This window comes from Podarcis pityusensis (assembly GCF_964106645.2).
Source record: "Podarcis pityusensis genome assembly, chromosome: 1".
Taxonomy (NCBI): domain Eukaryota; kingdom Metazoa; phylum Chordata; class Lepidosauria; order Squamata; family Lacertidae; genus Podarcis; species Podarcis pityusensis.
In genome coordinates, this window is record NC_138028.1 from 48,420,631 (window position 1) to 48,438,589 (window position 17,959).

The following is a 17,959-nucleotide window of genomic DNA, read 5'->3' on the forward strand; positions in this document are numbered from 1 at the left end:
TATGCAATTTCTTATCAAGTCTATTCCTACTTTACTGCATTAAAAGCAAAAAAATACACTACGCATGACCTGAAATAAGTATGCAAATTTCAGCATTATCATACATAAAGAGAAGAAACAGATATTTTTAAAGACTAGCAATACATTTGGTTAAACTTCATACCAGCACTGAACTCATTGTGTATCATCATCACACATGGTGAGTGTCATAGTAACTGCAGACAACATTAGCCATTCTAAACCTATATATTTTATAGGGTTGAGCAAAATGTTCTCCAGAAAACGTTTACATATCTACCAGCATCCACATGAGATACTCAGGCCACAAGGGATCATTCATCTCATTCTACTAAAATCTAACCAGAGCATTTCAGATCCTCCGGTCAATTGTCACTTCCATTTCCTTTCTTGCAATGTCTTCATTTCCTGCATATCAGATATTAGCATGTGGAAAATAGGCATTTCCCCTCACAAGTTCTAATAGTTCTCATATCCCAGTCTTACTCAAAACACTTGAGATCATTTTCAGAATCCCAATTTATCCTTTCACATATTCTTTATGCCCACCTTGTCTATAATTGTTGCAGTTTCAGTCAACACATTACATAAAGGACCCCTGACAGTTAAGTCCAGTCGCAGACAACTCTGGGGTCCCGGTGCTCATCTTGATTTACATGCCGAGGGAGCCAGTGTTTGTCCGCCAACTGTTTTTCCGGGTCATGTGGCCAGCATGACTAAGCCACTTCTGGCGCAACGGAACACCAAAACCAGAGCAGCACACGGAAATGCTGTTTACCTTCCTGCCAGAGCAGTACCTATTTATCTACTTGCACTTTTTGGCGTGCTTTCGAACTGCTAGGTTGGCAGGAGCTGGGAACGAGCAACGGAAGCTCACCCCATCGCGGGGATTCGAACCACCAACCTTCTGATCGGCAAGCCCAAAAGGCTCAGTGGTTTAGACCACAGCACCACCCGCGTCCCTTTAAAGGAACACATTGCATAGAGTTGCCATATTTTAAAAAGAGAAAATCCAGACACATAAATTGTTTAGCTTTTTTTTTAGTTTTGAACAACTAAAAAAAAATCTACACTTCTGACATGGGCTGCCATACATCCGGATTTTCCCAGACATTTAAGTGATTTCCACCCAGACACAGTTTACAAGGGCTGAATACTGGCTATGCCCAGGAAATTCCGGACATATGTCAACCCTACATTACAGCAAACTCATCAGGTATGTCTTATCAGCTGTGGCTCCAGAACCTCTTTGAATCTCATCAAAAACATTCTCTACCCCTCCATTACCCACACTCATATAAGGCTGAAAAGCAGTATCTAAATATTCATATATATAATAGTGTCATCATTAAAGAACTTGGATTTTAAAGTTGTTATTTACCCTCCCCCTGCACTTTTAAGTAAAATAGTTAATACATTACTTCTTTAAAAACATTAGAATGAATGCTACTATCTCCCCTCTCATTCCTAGCTATTTTGATTTGTAACACTGAAACACTATCAAACACTATTATTAACACATGGCAACACTAACATTTGGGACGTTGGGGGGCTTCTTTTTTTTGAAAAATGTCAAAACATCTGTAAGCACTTCTAGAGTAAAGAATGTGTCTCTCCTGCAGTTGAATAAATATATAAGAAGAGCTGAAGAATCATTAGGCGTAAAAACGTAATTTTTCAGTGTATAACCTCTAAGATATTCAGAGTTAGACTTTGCTGAAAAACTACTGTAGCTTCATTTTTAGGTTTTAACATAAGCCATCCCCTGCTACCACCAGTCAACTTGGTGTTTGTGTGACAGTCAGAATGGTGGAATGCTATTTATATCGCACTAATCAGAGTAGGGTAAAACCAGCTGGTCTCTAACAAAGAGCACGGGGGAAGTGATGTCTGGCATTAGTAGGCTAGGGAAATCTTATGCTTGGGCTTACAACACATCTCAATATTGTACCGAGAGCAGAAGACTGCTAATCAGACAGCTCCTGTAACATTTGCTGACAACTAAACATTTTGCTCTAATCTCAAAAAAATTATTTTAAGAATAAATTCCACAAGCAACAAATGAAAACAAAGGATTATTAACCTCCATGCACCACAATTTTGTATATGTATCAGATTTGTCTTTTCACAGCTTTTCCCCATAAAGTACATTTGAACACCAAAATAGCCTTTGCTGGTCAGTTCACACATTTACCGTATTTTTTGCACCATAACACTCACTTTTTTCCTCCTAGAAAGTAAGGGGAAATGTCTGTGTGTGTTATGGAGCGAATGCCTACAGATGGCAGGGGGATCTGCTGCAGTCGTGAGCAGAGGATCCATGGTTCCCCTTCCTTCCCTCCTCCGTGGCTTGCTTTGAAACAGAAAAGTGGGAGAAGGGCCGCTGAGTGGGGAGGAGAGAAGGACAGAGAGCCTGCTTGCTTTAAAGGAGCAAAGCGGGAAAGGAGAGGAGCCTTCTCCTCTTATACCCCTCTTCTGCATTATTAACAGCATCCTTCTCCACCCACCCCACGCGTGTTCCTTGTCCCTTGAGTGCTTTTCCTTCCCTCCCCACTTAAAACGTGGTTACAAAGCATGGATCCACATGGATCCTCAGGATTTTTGCATTGGGCTACCCCAAACTCACCGTCAGATCACATGTCTGTGGCCACAGCATGAACCACAAAAATCATACATCCACTGTTTCGTTTAGAATTTTTTTTTCTTGTTTTCCTCCTCTAAAAACTATGTGTGTGTTATGGTTGGGTGTGTGTTATAGAGCGAAAAATACGGTACCTAATCCTGCTCCCTGTTTTGCCTATGCTAACCTTCCACAGGATCTCAGGTAGTAAGCAGCCATTCTATAAAAGGAACCACTAGATGTGGGAACAAAAACATATGAGGCTTAAGGCTCCCCTGAATCTTCTATAAGCAAGGGTCTAAATCACAAAATAGTGAAGTATATTGTGCAATTTTGGTAGTGAGCATTCGTCACAAAAGGGGGCATAAAAAATTGACCATGCATTAACAGAGCTTGGGTAGAGTTTAAACAGAGTTTAGATTGTAAGCCATTTGAAAAACTGCATTCAGTGACAGAAAGCTCAACCATGCACATGAAAAAAGATGAAAATGAAATCAGGTGTTTTCTGAAAAGTGTGTTCTTGCACCTTGTCTCACTGTTTGAAAAAAAACAACCACCCCTCAACAACCACCCCCAGAGTAAAATGTTTTTAAACATTTCACTTGAAAAACGTGTGATCTGTCAATTAAAATAGTGGGTGTTTGGTCTGTTTTAATTCCTGGGAGTTGTTTACTATGAGAGGAAAGAGAAAGCAGCATTTGCAGATGGAGATGATAAACCCCTATTCACAAATACCTACAGAAATATAAACATTTACTTCTTAAAATGTAAAACGGATGTTTGACATAGAAGTACACGAACAATAGGAAAGTGCTCAAATCACAGTAGTCTATGCCTACACATGCTGTAACAACCCCAAAATTTCACCTTCTAAACTAATAAGCTAAATCTTAAGGCACTAAAATAAACTCCAGAAACACTTTTGAAAACCAAAGGTGGCCCATCCAAGAGCATAGGTAATTCAATTGTTTTTCTCAAGCTGCAGAGAGCACTACTAGCCATGGGAAAGTACTGGAGAAACAAGTTTACCCCATATACTTATGTCTTAAGATGCATGAGAATCTTACAATAGCAACATAACACACGCAGCTATTTCTAAAAACTAGCAGACATGTTTCCAGACATGTTTGAAGATCCTTTCCCAGATATAGATGCATGCATTACATTCCTACCCATGGCATACATGCAACTACCTCTTTAGTAAAGAAGACATCCATGTGTTGGCTCTGTGTGAGCCACACCAAGAAGCATGGCTAAGTAAGATAGAATATCTACCAATGATCAAGGCTAATGAAAAAATAGTGAGAGGTAAGAATGACCTCTATATCTCCCCACCTCAAAATGCTTGGATGGTGGCAATGAGCCATCTGGAGTCCCTGGCAGCAGATGCGCATGTGCACCAGCCCAGGGGAAAAGGAGTGACCATAGGAGAACAAAGGCAGGCTGATCCCTGCATCATCAAAACAATTGCAGGGTGATGGGGAATTTTTCTGAGACACTCAACTGACATCAGTGGCTACTAGACATGATGACCAAGCTCTGCCTCCACAGTTGGAGGGCAGCAGTGCTTCAAAATACCGTAGCTGGAAACCATGGGAGAGAAGAATGCGCTTGTGCTCACATTCTGCTCCCTGATTTCCCACAGGCATCTGGTTGAAAACACGGTGCTGCACTACCTGGGCCACTGGCCTGATCCAGCAGGCTACTCTTACGTTCTTATGTCTTTGACATCAGTTGCCTTAACTGCCACAGTGGCAAGGTAAGGCAAAACTGCCTTGTGCCTGGCTCAGCCTGAGTACTACAGATGAGCAGATATCAGATGTTACCAACAGTTGACCTTAGACTGCAGATTATACACTACATAGGCAGACCAGTTCTGTTCCAACTGCAAGCTCTGGCTTCAATGAAGGATGCATCTTCAGTTAAAGGGGCCTGGCCCACTCCTTTTACTCCAAAGGAGAGAGGTAGACTGTGGTTGTACTGTGGTTTCTATGTGATATCATTGGGCCAGAAGGGCACCAGCACCACAGGCTTGTCTTGTGAAATTTCATCCTCTGGCTTTGAGTCCTTGACCTCATCCCTGAAGAAGGGGAGTTCAAGGACAGGATCATAGCCAAACTAAGGTCAGAGGAAGCTTTTTTTCTGAAGTCAACCCCTGTATAGATTCCCTGTAGAGAGGAGGAAGGTGAAGCAAAGAAATAAAATGTTTTTGCCCCTCCTTCCTTCTTATTATAGGACTCTCAGTTATCTAACTAAAATACGACAACTACAACTTAGAGTACCTTCTTTGAGCAGAATGTGTCTGTCATATACATTACTGTGGGAGTAACATTGCTTCCCCTGGTGCCTCACCTGTCTTGTCTGAGAATCCAGATACTGCAAGATGAGTCTTGTATTCACACTATGACTCCAAGTATTCCCTAGTGCTGCAGTCACATAGCCAGACTCTCCATTTCTAGAGCCTAGAATAAAGAAGACAGAAGCATTGATATTACCTTCTTGTAACTGAAGTAAAATGACATTCCATATTTTAAGTCCAATGCATTTTCCAAGATAACACTAGAGTGAAAAACCAAAAAGAAGAGAGAAGATGTATTCATGTTATATCAGACGTGCTTATTATTGACAGCTGCTTATACAAGAATTAAAAACAACAACTGGCAATCATTTACCATGTCTTGCAGGGAGTTAAGACAGCTGCATGTACTTTCCATGTCATATCAGACAAACCAGTGCATGGATCCCGTAAAAGAGGAATGACCTGGGCATCAAGGGAAAGAGAGGCTGGGAAAGGCCAGATCCAAACAAAGACATGCTGGAAAGAGGTGTACAAGACGCCATCCAACAGTTTTAGGGACTCCATTCTGGATTTGTGTACTGTTTACTCCTTAGTATATTACTAGCAAACGATAAGACCAAGTATTTAACATGCCCAAACAATATGATCAATGCATCTTCTAGTTAATCATATCCTGTTATAACTTCTATTTCATTTTTTTCTGATTTTCCAATTATTTTATTTTAAAACATGACCAGAAAAGATGAAGCATGCTAGAATTTTCTGAGCTGCACCTCCAGAAAATGTTGACTGCTCTACTGTATACAGTGGTACCTTGGGTTATGAACTTAATTTGTTCCAGAGGTCCGTTCTTAACCCGAAACTGTTCTTAACCTGAGGTGCACTTTCGCTAATGGAGCCTCCCGCTGCTGCCGCGCCACTGGCACGCAATTTCCATTCTCATCCTGGGGCAAAGTTCTCAACCCGAAGTACTACTTCTGGGTTAGCGGAGTTTGTAATCCGAAGTGTTTGTAACCTGATGTGTTTGTAAACCAAGTTACCACTGTATATGACAAAGTCATGCATGGGTTACCTACCAGATGTATGTCAACTTAAAAACAACAACCCTCAATTTCATATTCATACACAAAGTCTGTTGAGGTACACATTTCAAATCCATTTCCATGCTTCTTATTAAGTGTTTTGTCTCGGCTCTCTTTCCCAGTCACTTTGATATGTTTTTTTCTGGTTATATCCAAAAGCATAATAATATGACATAGTTTTCTCAAAACTTCTTTTTGCAGACTATTAGATTTTCAATTTTGTTAATTCTCACTCCTATTTAAAGGATCCCCCACATACACACACACTCATATTCATTATTTCACCTCAAACCCTGAACTTTCAAAAAGAAAAGGCTCATAACCGTGTAAAATTAAATGAGGTTTCTCCATTATATAGGTACTGAAGACTTTCCACCACGTCACCAAATGAGCAGGGATAACTAACACAACATATATAAGACAGAGGCTGACTCATGAGAAAAATAAATCTTTCCAAAGTTCTTATTTCTGCACCTCTATCAACTCTCACATCGTGAAAATTGCAATCCAGATGTGGACATGGCTAGGAAACAGTTAAACTTAGCATGCAAGCGAAGGAAATATATCATTTGCCCTCTGCATTCCTGTACACACCCAGGACTCCCACTTATGTCAACAGGTAGGCTGAGTGAGCAGTGGAGGCAGGTTCAGGGGGCACAGTGGTTAGAAAGAGTGCAGGCACATAAATTACTCTTTCCTTATTTCTGGGGGGAAACACTTGTGGTACCAGGCTGCAGCAGCACCTGCCTTGACAACTGCTGGCAGGACTATTTGTGTGACCCTCTGAGCTGCTCACATATATGCTTTAGCGCAAGACAACTATTTTGGGGTAGAGCAACCTCCCTTTTACAGGGCAACTGGGGGTGGGTGGGAAGGTTTCTATTTAAAACAGAAACACTATACCCCTTCTGCAATCTCTGCATGTTGTATAAAATAGAGGGAAGTAAATCAGGAAGCGGCAACGTGTACTGTGGAGGAAACTGAGGAGGTCCCCAGGAGAGTTCAATGGCAGTTAAGAGCCAGACATTTTGCCTCTTTTAGCACCAAACACCAGGAGACAACAGATGTCTCAGGGGCAGGAAATCGGAAATGGCAGGGAGAGAGATAGGAGCTCAAATATGTTGCTTAAAAATTATTCTATTATTTCAACTGTGAAATGAATTTTTAAAAGACCATGAAAGAAGATTAACAGTGCATTTTATCACACATATCCCTTGCCTTATCCCATCTTCAACTTTACTGACATTTTCTAGAGACCCAAATAAGCCCCGCCCCCTCTGTTCCCCAATCCACAAAACAACCATTATACCAATATGTTGGCCCTAAATACAACATTTAGGGCTTTTTAGTTTTAAAAAAGGGCAAGTAGTGAGGGACATGGTAGAGGTATATAAAATTATGCACGATTTAGAAAAAAGGGGGTAGATATTAGTTTTTCTGTCTCTCATAATACTAGGACCAGGGTGACTGCTGTAAGATTCAGGACAAAAGGTTAGTACTTCTTCACACAGTTAAACTATCACTGCCATAAAATGAAGTAATGACAGTATGTGTGTGAATACCAGTTGCTGGAGATCATTAACCGAAGACAATTGAGTCCTGCTTTGGGGCTTTCTTCAGGCATTTGGTTAGCCATTGTGAGAACAAAATCCTGTAGTCTTTGCAGTGGGGCTCCTCATTTGACCCTCTTAAAACAACAACTGGTGGGCACCACCTTAGATGAAGCACTGCCCCTTCTCTGACACAGGAGGCAACACCACTTTTAAGATAGTGCTTGGAACAAGATACATTATTATTTTTCAAGGAGGCGTGCTTTTTTCCTTCAGAATTATTGGTTTCCCTCACGTGAAAGTTCATGGAAATTAAATCAATAAATGTACTGACAGATTTAAACTGAAGTTAAAAAACCAACCAACCAGAGGGACAATGCTAATCAAATCAATTGAATGGCTGCAGGAAGGAGTTTTTAAAGAGAGCTAAATAAAGCATGTCTCCATGCATGTGGTGCCCTTCACATGTTTTTTGCCTCACACTCTCCCTTCTCTCCATTCCGCAGTATTGTTTCAGATTAGGAGGTACGCTTGACAGTTTTGATGTCCAAAGGGATGATCTCATTCCCTGGACTAGCCGGCCAAGGTGCATTCCGTACCCAGGACATGGCGCATGCTTCATTGCTGATCCATGAGGAACTAATAAACAAAGGTTTGGGGGGTATGCAGAAATCTATTCAAACATGTATGCCAGCACTACATATAAATTTAAAAAATGGCATATAACTAATCACTCTGCAATGCATTGGCTTGTGAAAAATAAAACACAGTGGGGGGTAGTGGATAATAATACAAAGATGCACATACTGTTCAAATAAACTGAATTAGGAGAGAAATTCTTTCTCTACATCACCTGCTCACCAGACAATCCACAATGCGCTGTGGATGCATTGAAGGGCAGAATCTTGTTCATCTTATAGATAGGAAGGAACATAGGAAGCTGCCTTATGCTGAGCCATTGGTCCATCTAGCTCAGTACTTTCTTCATGGGTTGGCAATGATTCTCCCGTTTCATACAGCCCTACTTAGAGATGCCAGGGATTGAGCTTGGTCCCTTCTGCATACAAAGTACCGTATTTTTCGTTCTATAGGACGCACATTTCCCCCTCCAAAAACTAAGGGGAAATGTGTGTGCGTCCTATAGAGCGAATGCAGGTGAAGGCACCCCGCTGCCCTGCAGAGGTTTGCGCTCAGCCCTCCCCAAGCTAGAGCAGCGAGACGGAGCCCTCCGTCTCGCTGTTCTGGCTTGGGAACAGCCTTGCTAGCTTCTGCAGAACAGCGGGGTGAAGGCACCCCGCTGCCCTGCAGAGGTTTGCGCTCAGCCCTCCCCAAGCTAGAGCAGCGAGACGGAGCCCTCCGTCTCGCTGTTCTGGCTTGGGAACAGCCTTGCTAGCTTCTGCAGAACAGCGGGGTGAAGGCACCCCGCTGCCCTGCAGAGGTTTGCGCTCAGCCCTCCCCAAGCTAGAGCAGCGAGACGGAGCCCTCCGTCTCGCTGTTCTGGCTTGGGAACAGCCTTGCTAGCTTCTGCAGAACAGCGGGGTGAAGGCACCCCGCTGCCCTGCAGAGGTTTGCGCTCAGCCCTCCCCAAACTAGAGCAGCGAGACGGAGCCCTCCGTCTCGCTGTTCTGGCTTGGGAACAGCCTTGCTAGCTTCTGCAGAACAGCGGGGTGAAGGCACCCCGCTGCCCTGCAGAGGTTTGCGCGCAGCCCTCCCCAAGCTAGAGGGGACGGCTGCGCGCAAACCTCTGCAGGGCAGCGGGGCGCTGCGCTCTAAAGGCTTCAGGGATCTTTGAGGCTGGCGGTGGGGGAAAGCAGCGCTTCCCCCCACCGCCAGCCCCACAAGCTCTGGTGAATGTACCTTGAACGCACCTTGTTTTGGAGGGGGAGAACAAGAAAAAAAATCTTTTTCCCTGTTCTCCCCCTCCTATGATCCGGTGCGTCCTATGGTCCGGTGCGTCCAATGGAGCGAAAAATACGGTAGATGCTCTACCATTGAGTTATGGGCCCTCCCCAACATATGACTTTTCCCCATACCGAAACAGCTTGATAAGCCCTGGAAAAGCCTGACTCATTCTTTTTTTAAAAAAATAATTTTTATTGAATGATTTTATGTTACAAAAAACAATGCAGCCATACTACCACTAAATGTAATTAAGAAATAAAAATTACATACATCGATATTTAGTTTGTTATTTGTTATTTATCGTCTTATTCCCCCCCAAACATTGCATACAACACACATATGTACAGACACCCACACACCCACACCCAAAATGATAATAATGAAAGTAAATATTTTCCCCCTTTTATCTCCCAAAATATTTTCTTCAACTTAGACTTCCTGTCAAGTCCCTTTGCATATGTTTTATCTTACATTTGAATGTACACAAAACAATAAACCTTTCTATATAATTTTTCTAATACATTCTGAAAACATAATAAATCCTTAATTGTTATCCACCTCCTTTTAGTTCCTTTATCACTCTAATGCTAGCACGGACTCAAAACTATTATTGTATTTTTGAACATATCTTCTATAACCATCCCATTTTTCCGCAAATTTTTGCTTTGACTCATTCAAGGATCTTCATGATTTCGGATGATTAGGAGGATAGTAGTATAAATGTGCTGATGACCAACAGCTATTCCTCTCCTTTCCACCTGAATCAGATGAGGTAGTAGATATGCTGATAGATATGAGGTAGTAGATAAGCAATGATGCACTTATGAGGGGCAAATAACTATGAGTGAATCCCAGTAAGATGAAGGTACAGGCTTTTTGGGTGCAGGGATTAGGAGGACAGCCTATTTTGGATGGGGTAGCACTTCCCCAAATGAAGCAGGTATGTAGGCTGATAGAACTATCTGATCCACAATTGTAACTGGAGGTCCAGATGTCTTCAGTGGCAAGGAATGTCTGTTTCCAGCTCCACTCAGTTTGCCTGCTTTGGCAATTCCTGGACCAGGAAAGCCTGCTATAAGTAATGCACCCAGGGATCCTCAATTATTATTTTTTAAAAAATACAACCACGGGGTGATGGCGAATGTAACTTGAGTAACTTAAGTCCATGAGCTTCAGTGGGTCTACACTGAGTATGAATTTGTTGGATACCCCCATATTTTTGGTTGCTCTTGAAAATGTTTTAACTTTTGCTCCCTTTCTCAATTTAGATCACAATCCTAAAGAAATATGTGAATATTTGCTAGAAAAATGACTTTTTCATAGATTCCCACCCCCACACCCCACACCCCGGTATAACCAGTGAGACTTAATGAGGCTTTTCTAAACAACAAAAGATCTAAGCCAAGCTCCACCCTGAAAATAATATGAGCTCTAGATTTAGTATTAAGAATAGTAATGTGAATTCTCTACCAGGTCAATCACATTATGTTTGTTTTTAATTTCAGGATCCTTGGAAGTGGCATGCAGGTTTACTGTCATCACAACATGTTTTGCATTAGGGAATCTCAACTCCTGGCGTCAGTGGGTTCATGTGGATTCCATTTTGTTTTGAAACCCTTCAGTGAGAGGCCTCAAGCCAGTACTTAGGCTCTTGTCTACTAAAGAACCAAAAAGAAAAAGAAAAGAAATTATCCAGCTGTTCTGAATCCTAGCCAGATGATCTACTAGAAGCACCAACCCTGAGTAAAATGATCAGGTTTCACAGACTCTGTGGAGGTGGGAGGACAGCTGGTTGTTTTATAGTGGCAGAGAGAGGCTAAGATTAGGAGTTGCAGAAAACCACAAGCTAAAAGAATTGATGAGATTCTCTCTTTTCATTTGAAAGGAAAAAACTTCTGTGGTTAACAATAACAAACATTTTAACTTCCAATATTCTAACTGTCTTCTCTTTCTCTTTTTATAGTTACTCTGTTGTGTTGATTTTGCAGCAATGATGGTGCAGTATAAGAATTTATAAGAGGATGTACACTCTGATCACCAATAACTCCTGATGTTCTTCTTCAAATTCAGTATTTCTCTCAGCTTTTCTGTTTGACAGACTGAAAAATTTTCTCATGTGAACATAAGTGTCTCTATAAAACTCTGGTTTTCTCTTTCGTTCTATTCTTCCTTTGCCTTGATAGGATCCTGCAACCAATCCTGTTTACAAATATCTTCCCCTCTTCATCCTTATTTCTTGTATTATAAAACAGTTCCCACTGCAAAATCATATCTACTTATTCATCATTTAGAAAAAGAAAAGGAAGGATTTTCTTTCTTGTCTGTACATAAGATAGGACTTAGGACATGGAAGTCCCAAATAGCATTTCTGAAGATTAGCACAGAAGCAAAGAATTGCAGAGTTGGAAGGGACCCTGAGGATCATCTAGTCTATGCAATGCAGGAATATGCAGCTGTCCCATACTGGGATCAATCCTGCAACCTTGGTGTTATCAACACCACACTCTAACCGACTGAGCTCAGCAGAATTGCAGTGTGGACTGTTTCCGTTCAGGGTTTTAGCCTGCCAGCACTTTCTTCTTTCAGGATACTTCATCCTGTTCCTCTCTCCCCCCCACATCCAACAGTCAGCCAGTACTCATTGGCAACCCAAAATACTCAGTCCCAACTGAGCCATTTTGGGCTCCTCTCACCCTGCTTTGTACTTCTGCAAACCTTTCAATTCCTCCAGGCCTGCTCACAGCATTCTCTCAGGTGTGTGGATGGTGTCATTTTAGTTACATAAAGCGCAACACTCAGAGAACTGAGTTTTCTGAAAATTTATTACGAGTGTTACTATGAGCTATTACATAAAATTCTTCCCTTAGGAGAGAATACAATGGTATTAAGCATATTGGATGTGGTGATTGTGAGGGAGTGGAATGCTTGAATTACATATGCTTATGTCCCTTAAAGCTTGAGGAAGAAACAAGAGAGATTTGAAACTGTCAGTGCAAATTCAAACGCCTCTGCGCACTATGCTCAAAACCTCAGGGTAAAGCATTTCATTTTCCCACGCCAGTCTCTCTCAGCTGTTATGTTATGTCATTCTTTGCTGCTGTTCACCCATCATCTGGATTTGCCATTTTTACAAATTCCACAAGCTAAAACCTAGAAAGTTGCCTAACACACATAAGCCTCACAGTAAAAATATTTAAAAGGAAAAAAAGCAGTAGTTTTAGGGATGGATCTTATAATCCCACCCCACCCCACATACTGATCCATATTATTGTTTATAAAGTGCTTAAACTTAGGTATATTCAGCAAAGGTGAAGTTATGAACAGTGCAGGAAGATTTTTCCATCTGCATATATTGAGTTCTATTAGAAACGTTGTTGCACCAGCATCCGTAGGGAACACATTTCTTTATTTATAGGTAATGATTGCATTCATCTTCTGGGGAGATACATGTTGAATCAAACTATGAGAAGGATCTCATTGCAGACTGAAATGAGTTCATCAAACATTGCTCATGTCAATTCCACATGGATTTCAACTTATGGTAAAAGGATATCATCTCAGTGTGATTAAAAAACTAAACCCTGACCTGCAGATTCATCCTTGAAAGTAATCTTGAACTGTGTCCTAAGTGGAATTAGGCTTCATGATTCCTCTCTGCTGAGATGAAAATTATTTGCAGGAAATACTAGTTAGAGGCCACAATTCCAGTGGGGTCTACAACAACTAGTCCAGCCCATTTCTCAGAAAACCATGAAAACCATGAAATCTCATTAGTTAGTATCATGCACAGATATTCCATATCCCCCATGCAGCCAGGACCTGTTAGGTCTGGGTGTTTTCCAGTAAGGTAATTGGGCCTAAGTGTCTCACTGAGGAGCAAAATGAAATTGCCAGCTGGAGTCAACTCCAGAAAGGCAGTCAAGGCACATATAGGATAGGTGAGAATGAGGAACCGGTGAAAGGCTTGATGCAACAAAGAGTCTGTGAGCTCCAGACAAGAGGTACTTTCTGCATCAATCCTGATTAAAAGGAGAGGCTTACACAGAAGTTTGTATAGGGACAGAATGGGCAGTGGCCATTCATGGAAGGGCTAAGAGCTGGTGTAGCTGAAAGAGGACTATGGTCCTCAACAGAGATGAATGGCACGAGGAGCAAGAATCCAGGTTAGCTTCTGGCAGATAAAGCTGGTACTTTCAACTTCTGTTCACTTCTAAATTTGATAGGGGAACCCTGACAAGACATTCTTTAGATGTAAATTAATATCCCCATGTGTATATTTCTGTTGTAATTACCACAATAATTCTACTGCAAGCATTCGACAATAGAATTGTTGGGACTTCTCTTGGTTTGTCTTCACTGCTATTGCTGCTTACTGAGAAGAATGAACCCACATATCTTTCCAACTGATTTAGATTTTTTTCATCTGGTTGACACATCTGCCAATAGCCACATTTTACAAGAATTTTCAAAAATATAGGCTTGAGGCACAAAAGAATTTGGACACCTGAATTTTGCATGCCTGCCAACAGTACTTTGGTTAATTACAGACACAACTTGAAAGCAATTATTTCATCTTGGATTTTAATCTAAATGCTAGTCCAAATTGTTCTTTGTGTAAGTCACAATGTTCAGAACTATTTCCTCCCTGTGCTTGAACCATGTGACCATTTGAAATCCAACCTTTTCAGCTGCAATATCACTTTCCCCTACTCAAAAGTAAAGGCCTGGAGTTCCAACTGGAATCATAGCGTAGGAAAGAACGTAACCAAAAATGTAAGCCTAGATATGAGTGTTAACATTGACTGGGGAGTTGGGAACAATCCTACTCACACCTGCAATCTGACTTGACTGTCTATCTAAATGGACATTATGTAAAAATAATAATAATTTAAATAAACAGATCTGAGACAATAGTAACATCATTGCCGGATCCAAATAATAAAATGCCACACACTAATACCACATTCACTCACACAATAGAAGCATTGTTTCTACCTTTACAAACAGATACCAGAACTCTGCCATGAAAAGAAAACATGGTCATAATGTCCTCCAAATTGAACCGGTCTGATTTACAGACAATATGGGAAACAGCCTGTGCAACTGGGTTTTAAGGCAGTAAACATCTTGCTCTTAATGTTAAAGGAACTCAAAGAAGCAGGTTACAACTACTCTCAGGTAAACTTCCAATGCTCTTCTATTAGTATGACTGCCAATTCCCAAAAAGACAGGCAGAAAATAAAATAAAATGAACCAAGTCATTCGGGGCTGATTCGTGTGTAACAAGTACAGTGCAGCGACTGCTCTTTGGTGGCTTGTTTCAACATTACTTTGGCAACATAGGAATAAAATAATAATGTGAGATGGCAGAATTACATATGCCATCATCAGAGGCCAGATTGTGAGAGCGAGGCATAGGAAAACAGCAACAAAGTCGCAAAAACCATATTGCTTCCATAACATTAAGAACCAGAGTTGAACCAAGGTTTCGTAGAAGATATTTTTCTGAGAAGCTTTCTAAGCTTTTTCTTTTTCTGCTCTCCCTAGAAAAAAAAAAGGCCCTTTGCAGAATTTTCTCCAAATATTTTCTACCATTTTTTGTGGCAACAGGTATACCTTCTTTCCCTGTCAAGCCCCAGAATGATGCTAGGTCCAGGAATGTGCAAAGGATGCAAAATGGTGGGAAGACTGCCAACAAGTTATTGCTGCTGGTACCACTTGAAGCGGGGGTTGGGGGCTGGATAGAGCGATAGATTGACAGAAAGATGAGACTGTGCCACTGCTAATGGTGAGCCCCACTCTCAATAAACTATTGGAGTATTTCTCCTCTAGTCCTAGACAAGGACTATTTCCAACTAGAAATCTGTACTGTGCCTAAAAAGAAGGCCCTGAAGAGGCTTGGGACCGTTTTCACAATTTTACCACAGCTGTCATCACCACCATCACAACCAACAATAAAGACTTGTGTGTGTTGTCTTATACTGGGCAGTATCCAACAAAGTTGTTTGTCAGGGCAAGGACTTATGGCTATTCAAAGGAAAGTCCCCTCCTCTTCTCCAGCCCCTAAATCTGTTCCAGGGGTTCCCCCAATCCTCTAGAACAGATTTGGGGAGGAGAGATTGGGGACGTTGCATTGCACAAATGTTAATCTTTGCACTAATGGAACTACTTCACCAGATACTGCTCATTGTTAGGAAATTTATGTTGAGCACAATGACTGCCAAATCCCAGGAGAGCAAATCAACTTTAGCTATATGACAACTTCACTTCATGGCCAGGCATAATCCACTTTGAAATTTCCATACAGTCAAAGCTGATTTTCAGTTGCCCAACAGGACTCTTAACAAGACTATAAAAATGCAGTGTTTTCGCAGCTTCAAAACAAGAAATTTAGAATGTCAGCTTTGTTAATAGTGTATGTATACATTATGGTCTATAGGGGCTAGTGCCATACCTCTCATAACAACAACAAACACAGCCCACATCTGTAACATAATAAGAACCATCACTGCTTTAAATAAAGTAATTCCTACACAGTCACATGAAGAGAAAAAAGATACTGAACGTTTGGGCTGTACGGTTTTTGTACGGTTTTTGATCCCCCCCCCGTCACTTTTAATGTCATTTTTAGCTAGTTAAAAGTATTGTTAAGGATGTTAGAGTCCAAACTATTTCACAGAAACTTTATTTTTTTTTTGTAATAGAGATGGGGAGAGGGAGGGAGGGAGGGAGGGAGGGAGAGAAGTTTCAAATAGCAACATTGTCCAAAAGGGTGAAAGGGAACAGATGGCCGTGGAGAATGCAGACTCAAAGCTCTGAAGAAAAGGCCTATATTGACAGATCTTGCTGTTTCCTATTCAAGCATGAACGCTCTGGCATGGAGAGTTAAGACGATACAAGGAGCGACCTCTGTTCCCAGCAACCCGCTACGGGCAACTGGCCTCTGAAGCTTTCTGAGAAAAACAAGGAGACACAGACAGACAAACAGATATGGCAACAAGCCCAGCTCTCAGCTATCAGGGGAAAAAATAGAAAGGCCAGAAGCAGCTGCCTTTTCCTGGCTCCAGAGCAGAGCATTAGAAAGAGCATTTCCAGCCTTTCACATCTTCCTTTTCAGAGCCAGCTTCTTCCAGGGGTCAACCTCAAGCTGCTGGTCTTTGCCCCGAGCCGAGGTGAAAAAAAGGACAGATCAGAACTTGTCTTGCTCATTGAAAACTGCTCTCTTTAATCATAAGAACTCCCTCCAGCAAACACAAAAATTTCAGACATAACCCCCTAATGATAACGCTTGAGGTTTTGTGTGTAACAAGCCCTGGGGATTTAAATTTAAAGAATTTAAAGCTGCAGTTCCCACACTCAGGTTTAACTGAGCCCATTTTCTAGCATGCACCACACAGAGCTGGCCCCCCTCCCTCAAGCACAGCGCTGGGAGAGTCCTGGGAATCCCATCACTAGCAAGTGTCTCGTGTGTGTGTGTGTGTGTGTGTGTGTGACCCTATCACCATAATATAATCACTGTTGTTTTCCTGCAATGATGTTGAGTACATTTAAAGCAAACATCCAAACTCAAACTTTAGAGTGCAAAGATTTTTAAAAAATGAATGCACAACCATACCTCAAAACTGTCAGTGGCTTGGAGCACCGCAGGGAATTGAAAGTGCCTGCACTCCGTTTTTAAAAAGAAGCACTGGTTCATTGTATCTTATCCTTTCCCTATTGTATTCTCTCTGCTGAGAGCACAGGAAGTATCTGTGTGGATTTGGCCTGAGTTTCTTGCTACTTTGCCAATTTTTAAAGACTTTCCTTTTTCACAGTACTCTTTCATCCAGGAATGTCCAACCTGCTCAACACCGAAGCAAGCATCTGAAATATCCACCATCAGATATATTGCAATAAACCACATGGGCTAGAAATGTAATTTTAAAAAATGAAATGTGAGATTCCCCACCTGCAAGTCTCAACTTTCTCAGCCTCCTCAAATCCAACAGACAGGAAAAATGGAAGTCTGTTTACCATGAACTTCCATTTCTCCTGGTGCTTCACAGAGAGCAGTTCTGACCTCTAGGATATAGCAGAGCAGTAAAAAATAATAATAATAGGGTGGACTTCTGCAGAGGCCTGTCAGAATGTGACCACCTTCTGTAGCACCCTATGCCCAAAGGCCACATCTGCAGAAGAGAAGGTGTCAATTCTATTATGTTTAGCAAATGCATGGAGAGATGCCCAGGTAGGCCCCTCTGCAACTCTCAGAAATGGAGAAACTACCAATGTAAGCTGATGAGGTGGTTGCTCCCCAGAGGAAGTGTGCAGTTTGCCCCTCCGGTGCTGCCTTCACCAAAGGCTGAGAAACCTCAACCCAGGGCCTCCTACAACCACCTGAATATGGATGATAAGGTGATCTTGGCCCCCAAGGACCTCCCACAAAATGCCACGAATAGTGCTTCTAACTTCCTGAACCCTGCCAGATAGGAATGAAAAGCCCTACAAA

The 17,959-nt window shown here is 41.7% G+C and overlaps 1 protein-coding gene across 5 annotated transcripts in view; it reads right to left on the reverse strand.

The window, feature by feature from the left end:
- Positions 1-17,959, reverse strand: part of RAD51B (RAD51 paralog B) — a 322,140-nt gene that overhangs the window by 151,300 nt on the left and 152,881 nt on the right. For all 5 annotated transcript variants that reach the window (XR_013982634.1, XR_013982635.1, XM_080994169.1 and 2 more), the window contains one exon: positions 4,991-5,100. Coding sequence is in view for 3 of the 5 variants with exons in the window: in XM_080994169.1 (XP_080850295.1) it covers positions 4,991-5,100 (110 nt within the window). In the remaining 2 variants the exon portion in view is untranslated. The remainder of the gene's footprint in view (positions 1-4,990; positions 5,101-17,959) is intronic.